Source organism: Coptis chinensis, chromosome 4, assembly GCF_015680905.1.
Source record: "Coptis chinensis isolate HL-2020 chromosome 4, ASM1568090v1, whole genome shotgun sequence".
NCBI lineage: Eukaryota > Viridiplantae > Streptophyta > Magnoliopsida > Ranunculales > Ranunculaceae > Coptis > Coptis chinensis.
Window position 1 is genome coordinate 84232527 of NC_141459.1, and position 17574 is coordinate 84250100.

Consider the following 17574-nt stretch of genomic DNA (forward strand, 5'->3'; position numbering starts at 1 on the left):
AGTTGGATCGGGTGTTGTCGGGATTGAAACTTGGTGGGGGCTGTCGAAGCTATGAAACAACCAAACAGTTTTTGGCATCGCCTGCCCGAATTGATGGAGGGTCGAACTCCTACTGCCGTGATTAAGTTTGATGTAAACTTAGTTGTTATTGGGAAGTGTCGGGTATGTGTTTTGACGTCGGGAGGAGGGCTGTTGAAGCTTGTAGAAGTCATTAATGGCGGCACGCCCAGACATCCTCCAGTAAACTAATACGAACTATTTTTGGTTGATTTTGGTTAGTTGATTGATAATGGGTTGAAGTGGCTAGTGTAGTGTGTGTGAGGGCTGCAAATGGTGGTGGTGGAAGCTTGAAACAAGCGTTAATGGCGGCGGGAATTATTTCCAGATCTAGTTTTGGTGAAGTTTGGATTTAAGGATTGGAGGTGTTTGCCTTAATTAAAGTTGGAGGGTTTGTGTTTAGGAGTAATTTCGGTTGGTATTTGGATGGTGGTGATCGGAACTGGTGGTGGCCGATTTGGTGGCTGCTGGAGGGAGAAGATGACCGGCTGGGCTTGGGCTTTGGGCCCAAAGCCTTTTGGTTTTGGTTGGGCCGAAATCTAATTTTCTGTGTTAGGCCGAAAACTAAGTTAGTTAGTTGGGTCGGAACCAAACAGGTGGGCTTATGTGTTGTAAATTTTAGATTTTCTTTTGGCCTTAAGTTTAGACTATGGGCCTTAGGCTTTGGGCTTTTGGGGTTAGAGGAGTTTAGGTCCGGTTGACTGTTGTTGACCTCATTTGGTTGACTAGCAGACCATGGGCGAGTTGACTTTGATGTTTTTGGGGTTGACTTTGACCAGTTGATCCAAATTTGACCTTTTAACTCGGATTATGATTTGGGCTATTAGGATAGGTCTAGGACTATTAGTATGCTTGGCTTTAGGCTAAGACCTTTCTATATACGTGTGTATGTGATTCGGATCGACTATATCCATGCCCTTGATCCATTTTTCAATACAAAAAAACCGTGATCCGGATCCATGACCGAATGGATCCAAAATAGGATACCATATCGAACCATTTTTGTAAATGGGATAATCGGATCCGACCGACCCGACCAATTACGAACCACAAGTTCTCAATCACACTGCGTGTCTACAAACAAGAGAGACCTATTATTATTTTGGAAGATATATTAACAAAATTTTATATTTTGGATTCGGATCTAGGAGGATCCGAACCGTTTAAATAAAACCATATTTGAATCGAATAAAAATGGATAATCCATATCCAACCCATTTTCTTATTAGGACTCATTATTAAGGTCCAAACCGTTAAAATGGGTTTGGATCGGGTCGGATTCGGGTCAAAACCCGCACCATTTCCAGCCCTACGTGTGTATGTGTATTAACTGCTATGTGATATTTCAGTTTTTATGATATGCAATGCTATGACACTTATACATCCATGAAATTAATAACGCGTAAACCAAAAATACATGAATCAAGATACTCCTTTGTTCTCTGAAATAATATATGCAATAAAGTTCAATAATGCGTAAACAAATTTACTGCACTCTTTTAGAACTCTCCACGCCTCAAGTTTTGGAAATGAGACTTATGACTGAAGATGTCATGTGATAGGTGGGCATTTATTGAATGTGTCATAAATGGCTGTTAGCGTTATAATTGGGTATTCATTGACTGTGCCATGAATGACCCGGGTATTCATTGAATGTGACATGAATGACCAGATTCTTTGGACTGCCCTAGAGAGGAACTAAGGTATTCACCTTGCGGGTTAGTTGTATTCATTAAGTGTACGGGAATGTAGAGTTAGGTATTCCTTGAATGTGGCGGGAATGACCTAAGGCACATAGGTTATGAAATATGTGTATAAGAAAAGTAATTGATTAATTGATAAGAGAAATTGATTTGATTATGTGAGTGTTTGGGTTACTTTTGAATACCTAATATAATATCTACATATGTTATATAGAAGTTCTAACTTTCTTTTGCAGGAGGGTAGGCCTTAATAACATTTTGTGCAAGGACGCGGTCCTACCATTATACAGCAGTGGATATCGGTAAGTTTTAATTCAATGATTTAGATAGTAAAACGAGTTATTAGAATGAGTTAATATAATGAAAGTTTTGCTTAGGAAGAAACTATGCCGGTTGAAATGACGGAACTACCTATCTTCCAAGCTGAGAATGATTAAATTATGGGAAAATATAAAGTGATTGTTTGGATAATTAAAGTATGACATTGTTTTTATGTGGTTAGTCTACTCATACCATCAAATTCTATTTTTGCTGACCCATGTTTGCTTTGTTTTGGCAACGTGGGTGTGTTATTGGGAACATAGGTGGAAGGCAGTGGAACCGCGGCGTGTGATTTGGATTTTGCCTGGAGCAGTCCGTTAGTTTTTTTTAGGTCTGATTCTTATTGGAATGATGTAATAACGTGGTTTACTTTTTAGCATGACATGAAAATACGATGTTGAAGACCTGTTATTCTTAGAGTGGTTGGATATTTTATTGGGACGGAAGATAGACTTTTTATAAAGTAATAAAGAGAATTTTTGGAGATTATTTTTGTTGTTAAGATTCTTTATGATGTGGGTTTTCGGTTTTGGCATGTGTTGTATCCACTCCATCATAGCCTGGGTTTTTAGACAATTGAACATAGTGATGTTTGAGATATTTATATTTCAAATATTCATTTTTTTTAATTGTTTAGAAAATTGGGCTGTGACATAAAGTTCATCAATCATCACGCTAAAACAAAACTTGAGTTTCTTCTGTGCATGTTCCTTAATGGGCTTTAGATCTCTTACGAATTACGGGTGCTCAAACTGCTCATAGCCTCAGATGTGCATGGCTTGCTACCCATGGGCCCTTGTCCTTGAACCCCAACTTAAGTCATTAGAATCCAATTGGATCTTACCCAGCAGCTCGGTTCAGAACATTTGCATAGGTCCAAAAATGATATGAGTGTCGATCTCTGTGGCAGAATGGATGCTCGATTGAAATATTTCGGTTGTCTAGACGGTCACCTTCTTGGAGAGTTGGAGACTCTATCCTGGCGCCACATTCTTGATGCTACACAGCTACAGCCTACAGGGTAGTGTAATTTGAAGTATCGATCAACTTCCTTATAAGACGATGACCAACCGAATTAGAACTCCTTTCCTAACCATCTTAAACCTATTGTTAAACTGCCATAGGGAGCATACGCCATAAATACTAGCTGCTGAGGTTTGCGACTTTCTGTGATTCCCTAAAATGTGGAAGCACGTACATTCTGCAATAATAAGGAGTTTGACATTTTATGCAACCTCATTTTCTTTTCTTCATGGTATGGAGTATGAACCTATGACCTAAATATGATTCAAAATAACTCAATGGTGTTAGATGTGGTTTAGTTATCCAACATCCTTAACTATAGGTTTTTGAAGTCAATCTAGCTACTCAGAGGTCTATAGGAGTTGTTAACTTGTTATGACAAACTTACATTTCATTATAAAAAACTATTTAAGTATGGATCAAAACCCAAAATAAAAAACTAGCGCCAGGGAGCTAGCTCATTAAAACAAAATCGAGCTCATTAAAACCAAAAATAGATCTGATGAGTTTGAACTAGCGCCTATTATTACCACCCGACTCAATCCTCAAGACTGCACCCCCATTGATCACAAAGGTTACAAATAGAGTCCAAAGCTGGAAAGGAAAGCTTCTTTCATATGGGGGAGATTGCAGCTGGTCAAAGTTGTGCTGAATCAATTGAGTGTGTATTGGTTTTCTGCTTTTATTATACCTAAATGCGCTAGTAAAGCCATTAATAGTATCTGCAGGAACTTTCTTTGGGGAGGCCCAGACTGCACTCAGTCACATGCACTAATTAGCTGGGCAGATGTACGCTACCCTTACGGTGAGGGGGGTCTTGGCATCAGGGATTTAGATACAGCAAACCAAGCCGCAATTCTAAGACACATGGAAGTTAGTCAACAATAAAGACACTATGGGTGAAGTGGGTACACAATAATCTCATTAAAGGCAGGAACTTCTGGCAGCTTAAAGTCCCTCAAAACTCATCTTGGAGCTGGAGAAACCTTCTCAACTCACGAAAAGAAGTATCTGACATCATAATGCACCAGATAGGAGACGGGCATCACACTAAATTCTGGCTCGACCCATGGCACCCAGCTGGAATTCTGATAGACTTCTTTCCTCAAGCTTTGATTCATGACTCATCATGCAGACTCAATTCACCAGTAAGTTCTCTGATTCGAAATGGAAACTAGCATATCCCTCATCGTGTCAGGAGACATCTGCCAGATATTGTTATTCTCATGGAAGAGGTTGTCAGCATCATAGGAGGAGATGACAAACCCATATGGACAGTAGCAGAAAGGGGAGAGTATACAATGAAAGACACTTGTGACCATTTAAGAAGCACAAAACATGAGCTGAGTTGGCACAAATTGGTGTGGTTCACCAACAGGATACCACGACATGCATTCATTGCCTGGCTAGCTCTCAAGGAAGGACTCAAAACTCTGAGTAGGATGAAAGAACAGAGGGTTGTGAATTCTAACACTTGTGTGCTATGCTGGAGGCAACAAGAGACGGAAGAGCATCTGTTTTTCGCGTGCACTTGGGGTCAATACATATGGGCTTCTCTCTTAAATCATGTTGGCTATGATAGAGTCAGGCCAAACAGTTGGACGAAAGAATCGGAGGAATAGAAACAAGCAAAAGGATACAAATGCAACAGAAAGCTCTAAAGCCGCATGGGTCCAAAAGACAATGCCAACTCAGGTGGAAATGGGCACGAACAGGTTTCAAGTGCTTTCCGATGACTCTGAACCGGTGCTTGTTGACAACACTGAAGAAAGAGTTACTGGAGCCAGCATAACAGAGATAGTCGATGTAGCCCCAACACAAAAGGAAGCTAATTTGGGATCAATTGAAGTTGTCGCTGCTGAAACAGTTGAGAAAATTGTGGAATCTATTGCCATAGATGAACCATATGAGGCTGTTGTTAATAACAACTCAGTCGCCCATAGTCTTGCCTTGCCCACTCATGTCGAGAAAAATGCTTTAGGATTCCGACAAGTTGAAGGACTTTCTACAGCTGCAAATGGAGAAGCTTTCTTCGATGCTGTCGCTGAGGAACTGATAGAAACAGGGTTAGCAAGGGTTACAACTACTGCAACTGTGGAGGAGAAAAATGTTGCTAGTTCTCTTATGGCTGCCCATGACACTCCAGTGGCAATTTTGTTAGGTAGCCCATCAAGAGTTATCAGATTTGGTAACCATGCGGAGAACGACAATGCTATTTCATCTACTTCTCTTTCTGAGCAGGAAGGGGATGCAAATACACCAAGTTTTCCTACAAAAAATATTGCTCTCCTCGAAGCTGAATGCTTGCTGAACTCTCCGATTTGGGCTGATCAAACTGAAGAGGAAAAATGGCAGGAGGGTGGTCAGAAGAAAAGAAGAGGTAAGCCCAACAGGGAAGAGATGGCTCCCATCCCTCTTCCACCCAGGGCTAGAAACACTCCAGCAAGATTTAAATGAATTTCTCAATGAGAGTTATCTTTTGGAATATTAGGGGTGATAGGAAGGAAAAAGCAGTAGAAAGACTAAGAGATTTTGTCAAATCTCATAGACCAGATACTTTGTGTCCTGCTGAGCCTTTGATCAAGCCCGACACTTTTGCTCTCAAACAAAATGGTTTGGAATATTTTGAAGAAGCCATTACTCATAATGACTCTGACATAAGACTTGGTAACATATGGATTCTCTCTCGAAGGGGTATCACTGTTCAGAAGCTTCACTCATCTGAACAATAGGTCACAGTTCTAGTTAATAACTCTGTCATTACTGTCATTCATGCTAGTAGTCTTATTAGCATTAGAAGAAGGCTATGGAGGGAACTCAGCACTACAACCACCGCTCTGCCCTGGCTTGCAATTGGAGATTTCAATGCTGTGTTAAGATGCTTAGAAAAAAAAGGTGGTAGAAGGCCTAACAACACATCAATGGAAGACTTTTTTTACTGTGTTAACCAATGCAGTCTCATGGAGAGCAGTTTCGAAAGGAATGAGTTTACTTGGAGCAATAATCAGTTCGGGAAGAAACGAATGTGTAGCAGGATTGATAGAGCCTTCTATAATCATGCTTGGATTCACAAGTATGATGGTTGGAAGTATAGGGTCCTTTGTAGAGTTGGATCTGACCATTCACCCTTATGTGGAACATACTCCTTAATTCCAAAACCCAAAAACATTCCTTTCAGATTTAACAAGTGTTGGATTGAGCATCAATCCTTCATGGACCTTGTAAGGAATAGTTGGCAGCAACCAGTGGTAGGATCTCCTCTTTTCAAAGTTATCAAGAAACTACAGAATCTTAAGAAGGAACTCAAGAGATGGAATTATGAAGTCTATGGCCATGTTGAAGTTAATGTGAAGAAAACAGAATTAGATTTGCTTAATGCATAGACACTCTCAGATTTGAACATAGAGGATGACTCTTTGGTGAATGAAGTGATGAATAAGGAATTGGAGTTGGAGATAGCTCTTCAAAACAAGGCTTCCTTTTGGAGGCAGAAAAGCAGACTCAATTTTGATGAAAAAGACGATCGGAACACTACATATTTTCATACCATCCACAAGATGCAAGTGGGAGCTACACTTATTTATGAACTCACTAATGACAATGGGGCCCTCCTTACCACACAAGATAGCATCAAAGAACATGTGGTGGATCACTACCAGCACAAGTTCCAAGCCGTACAATTACACAAAGATGAGCAACTCCTGGATTTGATTCCTCAAGTGCTCACTACCGATGACAACTTGATGCTGACAAGGATTCCTGACTTCTTGGAGATAGAAAGGGCAGTTTTCCTCATGAAATCGGATAGTGCTCCTGGGCCCGATGGCTTCCAGGGCCATTTCTATCATCATTGCTGGAGCATTATTAGGTACGATGTATGTTTTGCTGTACAATCATTCTTTAAAGATGTTACTATTCCAGGGGGACTCAATGCAAACTTTATCACTCTTATCCCTAAGAGCAAGGATGCCAAGCAATTAAAGCACTATCGACCAATTTGCATGAGTAATTTTCTTATGAAAATCATTTCAAAGGTGTTGTAGCTTAGACTCAATGAACGCATGCACAAGCTGGTCTCCAAGGAACAATACAGTTTCATTAAAGACAAATGTGTGTACTCTAGCATCGGTCTTGCATCTGAGCTCATGAATGAACTAAATAGAAAAAGTTTTGGGGGCAGTGCAGCAATCAAAGTGGATATTTCACAGGCTTTTGATACTATGAGTTGGGAATTTGTTTGTCAAGCCATGTCAAGGATGGGGTTTTCACTCACTTGGATCGCATGGATAAAAAAAATCATGGAATCAGCTCGCATGTCTATTCTTCTTAATGGGGGACCTGTTGGGTACTTTTCGGTTGGAAGGGGATTGAAACAAGGGGACCCACTGTCACCGCTCCTATTTGCTCTTGCAGAGGATTGTCTGAGTAGAGGTATCAATGATTTGATGCTCAGGAACAAGATAAAACCAATGCTCTTTGTCAAGGATATACCAGCTCCAAGTCACTTGCTTTTCGCAGATGACATTATTATCTTCACCAATGGAAATCTCAGGTATCTTCAAGCAATTTCAAAGATACTTTCTAGATATGAGAAAGCCTCAGGCCAAACTATGAACAGAGACAAGTGTAAACTTTTTTTGGGGAGTTTTACACATGATAGGAGGGCAAGAGCAGTTCAAAAGTTGCGCATAGCGGTGGGCACTCTCCCAGAAAAATATTTAGGCGTCCCACTCATCCAAGGCAGAGTCACAAGAGATGCAAATTTAGTCAATGAAAAAATTAAACTCAAGTTGTCCAGTTGGAAAGGACGCATGCTTTCACTTCAAGGCAGATGCACACTGATCAAATCTGTGATTAGTAGCATGCCTATATACAATATGTCGATTTACAAGTGGCCTCAGAGTGCGATTAAAGATGCCGAAAAAGCGATGAGAAATTTCTTATGGAGTGGTGACCCATCCATAAAAAAGGAAGTAACGATTGCGTGGGACAAAGTATGCAAACCTTACAGAGAAGGAGGGCTCGGTATTAGAAAACTTGGAGAAGTTAATCAAGCAATGCTCATGAAGTTAGCCTGGAGGTTTCTAGAAGGGACAGATGATTTTGCAATCTTTATGCAAAACAAATATCTTACAAGAGATAGTGATGTGATAGGCTATTATAGGCCAACCTCTATATGGCAGGGCATCAAAGAAGCAATGCGAGAAGTCAGACCAAGAACTCAATGGGCTATTGGTAGTGGCAATCTGGAGAGACAATTGGTTGGGTTCTGCATCACTCAAAGATGCACTGAATCTCACCAACCATGAACTCAAAGATTGTAACTCCAAAGTAAGTACACTTATTGTAAATGGATCTGTCCAAATACCAAGTAACTTTCAGGCCTTGATAACCACTACTGGACTCACAACTGATGGCATTCTAAAATGGAACGATGGTGATAGAGACACACTTATTTGGTGCCCCGACCTCAAAGGGAAATTCAGTGTTGCCTCGGCATTTCAAGAAATCCGCAGGAAAATAAATGTGAATAGTTGGCACAAGCATATGTGGAACTCACACACTCATCCTAGAACCGCAGCTATAGCATGGAGAATTTGTCAAAGGGGCATATCAACCGATGAAGCAAATCAAAAGAAGGGCGTCAAGCTAGTTTCTATCACTGACTTTGTGGAAATAATGAAGAAACAAATTCTCACCTTATATGGGAATGCTCCTTCTCATTACGGATATGGAGCCGCTCGGACAAAAGTTTAAGATGAGAGGAAATTTCAACAAGTTAAATGATGCCATCAAACTCTCTCAGTTCAAAAGTCCACTAATCAAACAACTATGGACCTTGGCGTTGGTGGGCACTATGACCATCATTTGGAAACATAGGAACATGGTTGTGTTTGAAGACAAGAAGCCGGACATCTTAAAATGCCTTAGACAAGTCGGGACAACAAATTCATTGTTCTTCTCACTTATCCAAGGCTGTCGTCATGTACTCGAAGACACTCAAATTCTCAGCGATTGGGGCATTCAAGGGAAACTAAGAACTGCTCCCCGAATAGAGAGTGTTAACTGGGTTGCACCAAATGCTCCAACCATCAAAGTCAACACCGATGGGGCATCTAGGGGTAATCGGGACTTGCCGGGATTGGATCTACTTCGGAGATCGAGCGGAGATTTTCTCTTAACTTACTACTGGCGTGGGAGTGACTACGAAGTTCTTGGGCTGAAAGTGTTTGACAATCATTGAAGCCCTTGAACTGGCGACCACTAAGGGATGGTCCGACATTTGGGTTGAAACAGACTCTGAAGCAACAATCCGGGCTTTTGGATCGCCACACGGTGCCATGGGCCTTGATGCATAGATGGAAACATGTCCAAAATATGCTACAAAAGTTTGTCATCACTTCAATTTGGAGAGAAGCAAACTTCTCTGCTGATCTTCTTTGCTTTAGAAAGGGAGTCACACTTATAGACAACATGGGCAGAACATATCTTGGTAGACCTTCATGGATTACAAGATGGGAGCATCCTGCGAGTACCTATTATAGATTTAGATAGTGCTTTGCACTTTTTTGAATCTTTGTAAAGACCTAGTGCTGATTCTGAGTGAGATGTGAACTTGTCACAATCCACTCACACCATTCTTTTGTTCTTTTTTCCTTTTAATACAATCGAACCAGCTTAAAAAAAAAAAAAAAAAAAGGCCAAACAGTTGGAAGGAGGAGGTACAGTGGCTTATGGATATGACAGAAGGTAAAGGATGCAAACAAGATGCTTTGCGACTGGTGATGAATGGTTTTATTTATTGGCTTTGGAAAGAGCGCAACGCGAGAATTTTACAAAATAAGCAAAGTACTGCAGATCACATTATACAAGAAATTCTGAGAGACACTAAGACTAAACTGACTTTAGTACATTACAAGGTGGAGAGAGGGCCCGACAGTTTTGAATTCAGCACAAGATGGAACATAGATATTGATCGAGTTCAAGGTAAGAGAAATAAGGAAATGCAAATGGGAAATTCAGAAGTAGATAATGCTATCATGAACACTGATGGTACCTTGCAAGGGATTGATCGAGAGTGGTTGGGCTGCTAGCTGTAATTCGTAACAAACAGGGACAGGTCATCGCTGCAGCACATGGTAAATATGATTACCTCAATATTGCACTGATCGAGCTTCAAGGAGTAGAGCAAGGTCTTAAAATGGCTATAGAACACAATATTAGTCGCATGGTGGCACAAACTGACTCAAGCAATGTTGTATCCTTCATCAATGGAAACAACTATCCTTGGGAAGCAAACGGACTTATGAGGAGCATTAACAGCATGAGAACTCAAATGGAAGTATTCTATATTACCCATATTTTCAGAGGAGGTCGGATCCTCTCCACCCGGATGGAAAATTTTAGCTATTACACCTTACAAAATATTTTTGACATGTGTCCCTTATTTAACACCCAAAGTAACGGTGTTACTTAAAACTAAAAAACAAAGTCAATAAAAAAATCACTACAAAAAAAAGAAAGATTCGATGAAAAATGGGAAAAAATCTCCACCATTTTGTTTTAAAAATGTTTTCTCTTTTCTTCAACAGGATTCTTATTATTACTTCAAATGAAATTGCCAAATTTTCCATTGAAATAGAAAACCACATTTGGATTTGAATGAAAGTCGAAAATACAATCATAAGTTATCACATAACTTCACAACGCATTTGATTAATACTCAAGAAATAATCAAAAAAACTGATTAAAACTCAATTTGAAGTAAAAAAAATGAAATTATTCAAAAATATGATTAAAGCTCAAAACCCAATCATCAAATTACTAATTTGTAAAGATTGAATTGATCCCGTAGAAAGGAATTTAATTAATTTTCAACCCAATATTGAAAATCAATGTCAATAAAAAATTATTGATGTTTGTTACAATTAGTGTTTTGATGACTTGATTTAGTATATAATTAAAAGTGATCTATCCTATGGAAACTCCTCAATTGAATAATTAAAAAGAGATTTAAAATATGTATGAGGAATAAGACACATCAATGGTCGGTGAAAATCCATAGCTAGGAATACGACACATCAATGGTGGGTGACAATCATAAAGAACTTCCGATTGTTGGGGCCATCAAATGTACACTTCTCAACTGGCCCTGTTGGAGACTTGTCTTTCCTTCCACTATTTTCGTCTGTATGGTGGCATCAGGCGCCAATGGTTGTAAATATGCAAGTTCTTTATGATGTCCTGGGCATATGTAAATTTCGTTTGGTTTAATTAATAAAAGTTTTAGTTTTACATAAAAAAAAAAAAAAAAAATGGTGGGTGACGAGGGAAAGTAAGAAGAAGACTTCTTTCTTATTTTATTCTCTTTACAATTTCACCGTTTACTTTTCTCTTGGGTTCATAAGACACGTGAGATACACGTTACTTTGGGTGTTAAATAAGGGACACATGTCAGTAATATCTTTACTTTGTAAGGAAAACTCTTCACTCAACAGGAACGACTGGTCAACTGGATTTTTCCAATTCCCGTTTTACCCCTACTAATATTTGCATATTACATTCCCCATAACATAATATGTAGTCAATTTAATTTAAATGAAGAGTGCATACGTAATTTAAATATCTCATCTCACCTCATTTATTAAATTTGAAATGATATTTACTTTGTAAAGAAAACAGTAACGATTGGATCAATTGGATTTTTCTATTTCCCGTTTTACCCCTACTAATATTTGCATATTACATTCCCCATAACATCATATGTAGTAAATTTAGTTTAAAGGAAGGGTGCATACGTAATTTAAATATCTCATCTCACCTCATCTATTAAATTTAAATATAATATATCAACTCATCTCATATCTCATACATCTCATCTCATCTCATCTAATTAACTAAGAGCATCTCTAGGTGGTAGTATCACCTCCCAAATTCTTCAAATTTGCTTCTAAAACTTGGAATTTCTCGGAAATCCAACTCTAGGTAGAAGCAAATTCGGTCGCATCACATGTCTAGCCGCATCCTTGTTCGCAAATTTGGGATTTCGGATGCGGAGCGACAGTGGTAATGTCATGCGTCATTTCAAATGTCACCCCAAATTTTTTTTTGACTTTGACCAGCACACCGCGCCAGTGGTACTGTCACGCGCTACTCCTAATGTCGTTTTTTTTTTTTGACTTCTTCAATTTGGGTGCTACATTGGGAATATCAGGTGATTTTTTTTTTTTTTTTTCACTTTTTTCAACCTCGGCGACAATAGTACTGACGTGCGACATTACCAATGGCGCGCGTGGTAGACCCTACAATCAAATTTGCGGTCGATATTTGCGACCACCTAGAGTTGGTCAAAATTTGCGTCCAATTTCTCCAAATTTTGCCTTCAAATTTGAAAGAAATACTACCACCACCTAGCCAGAGATGCTCTAATTACTCATCTCATCTTTCAACTCACCTAATTATATTTCATCTCATAACTCCTCTCATATTTCAATTATTTTGGTTTTCCTATTTTACCTTATTGGTTCCATTATATTACAAATACTCAAAAAACAAAGTTCGATTAAATTAAATTAAGAAAAGTGTATATGTGTAAATGTATTTTTACTTCCTAACATATCCCTATTAAAAAATTAATTTTCCAATTTTATCCTCTTGGCTTCCATTACATTTCGAAATTTAGAATTTACATTTTTTTACCCAATAAATTTAAAGTAATTATTTATATATATAATACAAATAAATTTTCAGTAGAAATCCGGCCTTTACTACATTTGACAGTGAATCGGTCGGGTATTTGAATTTCGAACTGGGATTTCGTGTTCAGATGGATATATAGTTTCGTATCCGCTCGACTTTATTTTTTTTTTGAAATATTTTTGTTTTTTTTTTCTAATATGGACCTAGATATATTAAAAAATATAACTATTGAATTGGGACTAGGGGTGTCAAAATGGCCCTCAAGCCCCCAGCCTGCCCGCCCCAACCCAGCCCATGGGCTGAAAAAGCCCTCAAAATGAGACCCTTACACATTCGTGGGCCGGGTCTACCTGGCTCTTAAGCCTTTTAAGGGAGGGTAAGGGCCTAGACCTTGAAACTTAAGCCCTCTTTTAAGTCTGGCTCTCAACATTTATCACATATATTTTAATAAATCTTCATACAATATATTTCATTTTAGCATTAACACACTAAAAATCACTTAAAAGAACATTTATCTATTAAGTTTGCCAACCTTATAATTTCATTATAATATTTTATGAAATGAATTTAGTTGATCTTAATTGACTAATACAACTTTACCACGTTTGTTTTAGTAGTTTGAAGGTTTAATTGTGAAGTACATTCAATTTTATCATTTTTAACTAATGTTTATAAATTTATTTTGTAAATTAAATGTATAACATAGTATCCAGCCCTCACGTTTGGCCTTCAAGTCCGGCCTTTCAAGCCCTCTGGAGAGGGTTGAGGGGCGGGTAAAGGCTTCGAGATTTTAGCATTGGCCCGACCCGACCCGACCCTCGAGGCAAATGAGGGTAGGGCCAGCCCTACCCTCAAAGTATGAGGGCTTCATTGTTTGAGGGCCGGCCCAGCCCATTTGACACCACTATTTGGGAACTAACATTTTTTTTTTTGATAGGTAAGTCTGTTTTAAATGAGATCAGTAACTCTTTGATGCTGGTGCGGTTGGAGCCCCAGACCTTTGGTATCATCACCCAAAGGTTTTACCGACTTTACTAGTCGGCACCTGCTATTTGGGAACTAACTAGGGCTGTCAACGGGCATGACTTGAATAGGACTTACCTATGTACAAGTCCCGTCCAAATTATGTTTACATTTAGAAAGTCCAAGTCCCGGTCTAGGTCCCGTTGGACATGATCGGATTCGGGCCTGGCCTAGGTCCAATAAAGTTACATGGAAATAGTATAAAAAACTGAAATAGAGTGTAGTAAGACTCAAACCAAGCCTTATATGTGGCACTACAACACTAATCCATCAAACCTCTTAACATTTTATGCATACTAGTAGTTACAAATGTAATAGTACTTATTTGAAAAACTAAAAAAATAACCTTAGTTTTCGGGTCGGACGGAGATATGTCCATAACTGGCCCAATAGTCTTATCGGATAACATTTAAATTCTAAGTCCTATATTATCGGTTCGGATTCAATCGGGCCGGCCAATTGACAGCCCTAGAACTGACATAGGTCAGTTCCTCTCATAATTTCACGGTCACAGAACGTGCCCAAAAAGAGCTAGTAGTAGCAGTGGCGGAGCTAGGAAAGTAAGTGAGAGTGAGCCAGCCAGACAAAAACCAAGCATACAAAAAAAATAAAAATAAAAAAACATATATTATATATAATAATGTATTAGAAAAAAAAATCAAATCTAAACAAATACTTGTTCATAGTTGTCTTCGGCGGCCTTCTTTTTCGTCATCCTTCTTCATCTTCTGGAAGCGTTGTAAGATCAATTCGGTATCAATGCTATCAAAAACTTTTTTTTCAATGTATGTTATTAAACAATCATTCAACCACTCATCCGCCATCTGATTGCCCAGATGATTCTTTATGATATTCATAGTAGAAAATGCCCTCTCCATAGTGGCAGTAGCAACAGGTCAAATCAGCGCCAACTTAATCAACAAATAAACAAGTGGGTACACAATGTCTTTCTTCGTCTCAACCATTTTTTTGGCTAAGCCGCTAATTCCATTTACTTCACCAAACTTAGTATCAGAACGCACATCAATGATATAATTCTCAAGCTGATCCACTAATTCCATCTGATCTATCTCTGAAAAATCATCGGGATAAAGTTGAGCAAAACGGATCAACTTTTGCTTATCGAAAGTAACAAACGATTCACTAGGATCAAGACATGCCATACAAAGAAGTAATTTTGTGTTTTCTTTATTAAACCGGCGGTCGTTTAACTCTTGAATTTGCAAATCAATACAGTGATAGAATAATCTAACACGATAGTAATGTAAATTGGTGTTTCCTTCTGCTCTTCGTCGAGACCTCCCTCGAGCCATATACCTCTCTTTCATATTTGGAACAACCACATCATGTTTGACACATAGTGAAGAAACTTCAGTCAGGAGACTATCCCACCCATCATCTCTCATCGCCTGTAAGCGTACCTTTGTTATTTTAACAAGAGCCATGACATTGACAATGTCTTGGTTTTCACGCTGCAAAGCCTTTGACAAATCATTGCTAATTCCTAGTATTGCTTTCATCAAATGCAAATTGAAGATAAATTTAAAAGACTGCACTGAATCTAATAATCCGTAAGCCTCACCTCTTTGTTCCGAGATTGAACCATTTTCCGCTACATTATCAAGCACATCAACTACTGAACCATAAGTGGTTATCATGCCAAGAAGTGTATAATAGTGTGAGCCCCATCGAGTGTCACCAGATCGTTTAAGACTAGTCTCTTGATTCAACCCTTTGCCACTTGAAATTTCTCCACTGTGTAACGCTGCAACAACTTTAGCCTTCATTGCATCGCGCAATATATCCCGTCGCTTACATGATGCTCCAACAATATTTACCACATTAGAGAGAATACTAAAAAGGTTAGCGATTGACTCATGATTCTTTGCAACTGCTACAAGGGCTAACTGAAGCTGATGGGCAAAACAATGAACATAAAATGCAGACTCATTCTCCTTCATTACAAATAATTTTAGGCCATTCAAATCACTTTGCATATTGCTGGCCCCATCATACCCTTGTCCAAGCAGTCTAGATATGTTCAACCCATGCTTGGAGAACAACTCATCGATTGCCTTTTTAAGTGTTAATGCACTAGTTTCCTTAACATGCACAACTCCAAAAGATCTCTCAATCATGCAACCTTTCTTATCAACATAACGCAAAATAACTGTCATTTGCTTCTTAATTGATATATCACGTGCTTCATCAACTAAAATAGCAAACAATGAATTTTTATAATCTTTTAGAATAGCATTTGTAGTTTCCACAGCAGCCAAATTCACAATATCTTTTTGGATATCAGGCGATGTCAATTTTCGATTTTTAGAAGCATTATCAAGAACTTTCTTAATGACTTCGTTATGATCTTTCAGATACCGTATAAGTTCAAGAAAATTACCTTTATTGATCGACTCATCTGATTCATCATGACCACGGAAAGCTAAACTTTGTCTCAAAAGAAACCTAATGCAATCAGTTATTGCAGTTAGGTGTATTCGATAATCCCTTCGAACTTGGTCAGATTGTCTGTGAAGAAATGTCTCGATATGTTGCTCTTGATTTAACAAAGCTTGTGCTGCCCTATAAGCGATATTATGAGCACTATTTGGTCCTCCAACGTGCTCCTTTAATTTGGTTATTCTTTCCCAATTAGTAAACCCCATGTGAGAAAAAACATCCCCGCCTCCTTGTGCCCCCTTATTAGGTTTAAAGAGATAACAATATAGACAAAATGCGGTATCCTCGTGAATACTATATTCCAACCAACTAAACTCCTCATACCACTCTTTCTGAAAGCGTCGGATTCTCTTGCCTCTTGTTTTTGGAGGAAAAACATGATTAGGCTGGCAAGGACCCCTAAGCAAATATGCTTTTCTCACCGAGTCTTGATCATTAGGATGATAATCTGAAATCTTTTTTCTCAGTGCAGGGTCTCCCTGAAACTAGACAAGTCAAGTTCTTCACGATTTTCACGTTGAACCCATTTTGACGTGGGTTGTTCAACACCACTATCCTCAATTTCTTGGTGACTTCGCTTTGAGGAGAATCCTACTTCAACATTGGCAATAATATTTGTTTTATTAGGTGGTTGAGTAGGTTGAGTGGGCAACGACTTTCCTTTGATCAAATATTTTAACATATCTGTTTAAATAATTAAAATAAACCATTAATCAACTGAATTGAAATTGCACTAATTAAAATAAACTACCAATGTTATTATAATATTTACAAAATAAAATTAAATAAAAATATGTGGTTTAATAAATTCACAAAAAGAATACAAACAAACTAAAAAATATGGTTTAGGAATCAAGTTAATATGAAAAAATACAAAATAAGACAGAAAATTTAATAATATTAGACTTACCTATAAAACTTTAGAAATTATAGATAGCTAATTAGAATAATAGAGAGAAAAGTGGAAATGTAGAAAAGTGGTATATGTGGGTTTTGCTTAAATTTTTGATAAAGATTCAAACTGGTTGTTTTTGTTTGGTTTCGGTTTGTGTGTCTGCTTCTTCTTTTTTTTGTGTTTTGTCGGTTATGAGTTATCGGTTTTTAGTTAGAATTCGAAGTGAACACTGTTAAGTGTTACTTTACAACTTTAGTACTTTACTTTACACAGTTATACTGTTCACTGTTGAGAGTGAGCCAGGGCGTACCTCCGCCACTAGTAGTATTAGATACTAAATTCTCTTAAACATTCCTCTCACAATTGCTTTTAAGAGGATACCGCGATCAGTTG

At 38.3% G+C, this 17574-nt stretch overlaps 1 protein-coding gene across 1 annotated transcript; it reads right to left on the bottom strand.

The window, feature by feature from the left end:
* Window positions 1-10123: 10123 nt before the first annotated feature.
* Window positions 10124-16492, bottom strand: LOC147505226 (uncharacterized). The gene is made up of 2 exons (XM_086605497.1): window positions 14849-16492; window positions 10124-10198 (listed from the first exon to the last, which is right to left on the bottom strand). The coding sequence occupies exons 1-2, from the start codon at window positions 16490-16492 to the stop codon at window positions 10124-10126; spliced, it is 1719 nt and encodes a 572-aa protein (XP_086461623.1).
* Between the last annotated feature and the right edge of the window lie 1082 nt (window positions 16493-17574).

What these genes read in the sequence shown, in the direction of transcription:
- LOC147505226 (XM_086605497.1), bottom strand. Translation starts at nt 16,492, where the DNA reads ATGGGGTTTACTAATTGGGAAAGAATAACCAAATTAAAGGAGCACGTT. An exon ending in TTGAGAATTATATCATTGAT is followed by an intron (nt 10,199 to 14,848) that starts GTGCGTTCTGAT and finishes TACGAATTACAG; the next exon opens with CTAGCAGCCCAACCACTCTC.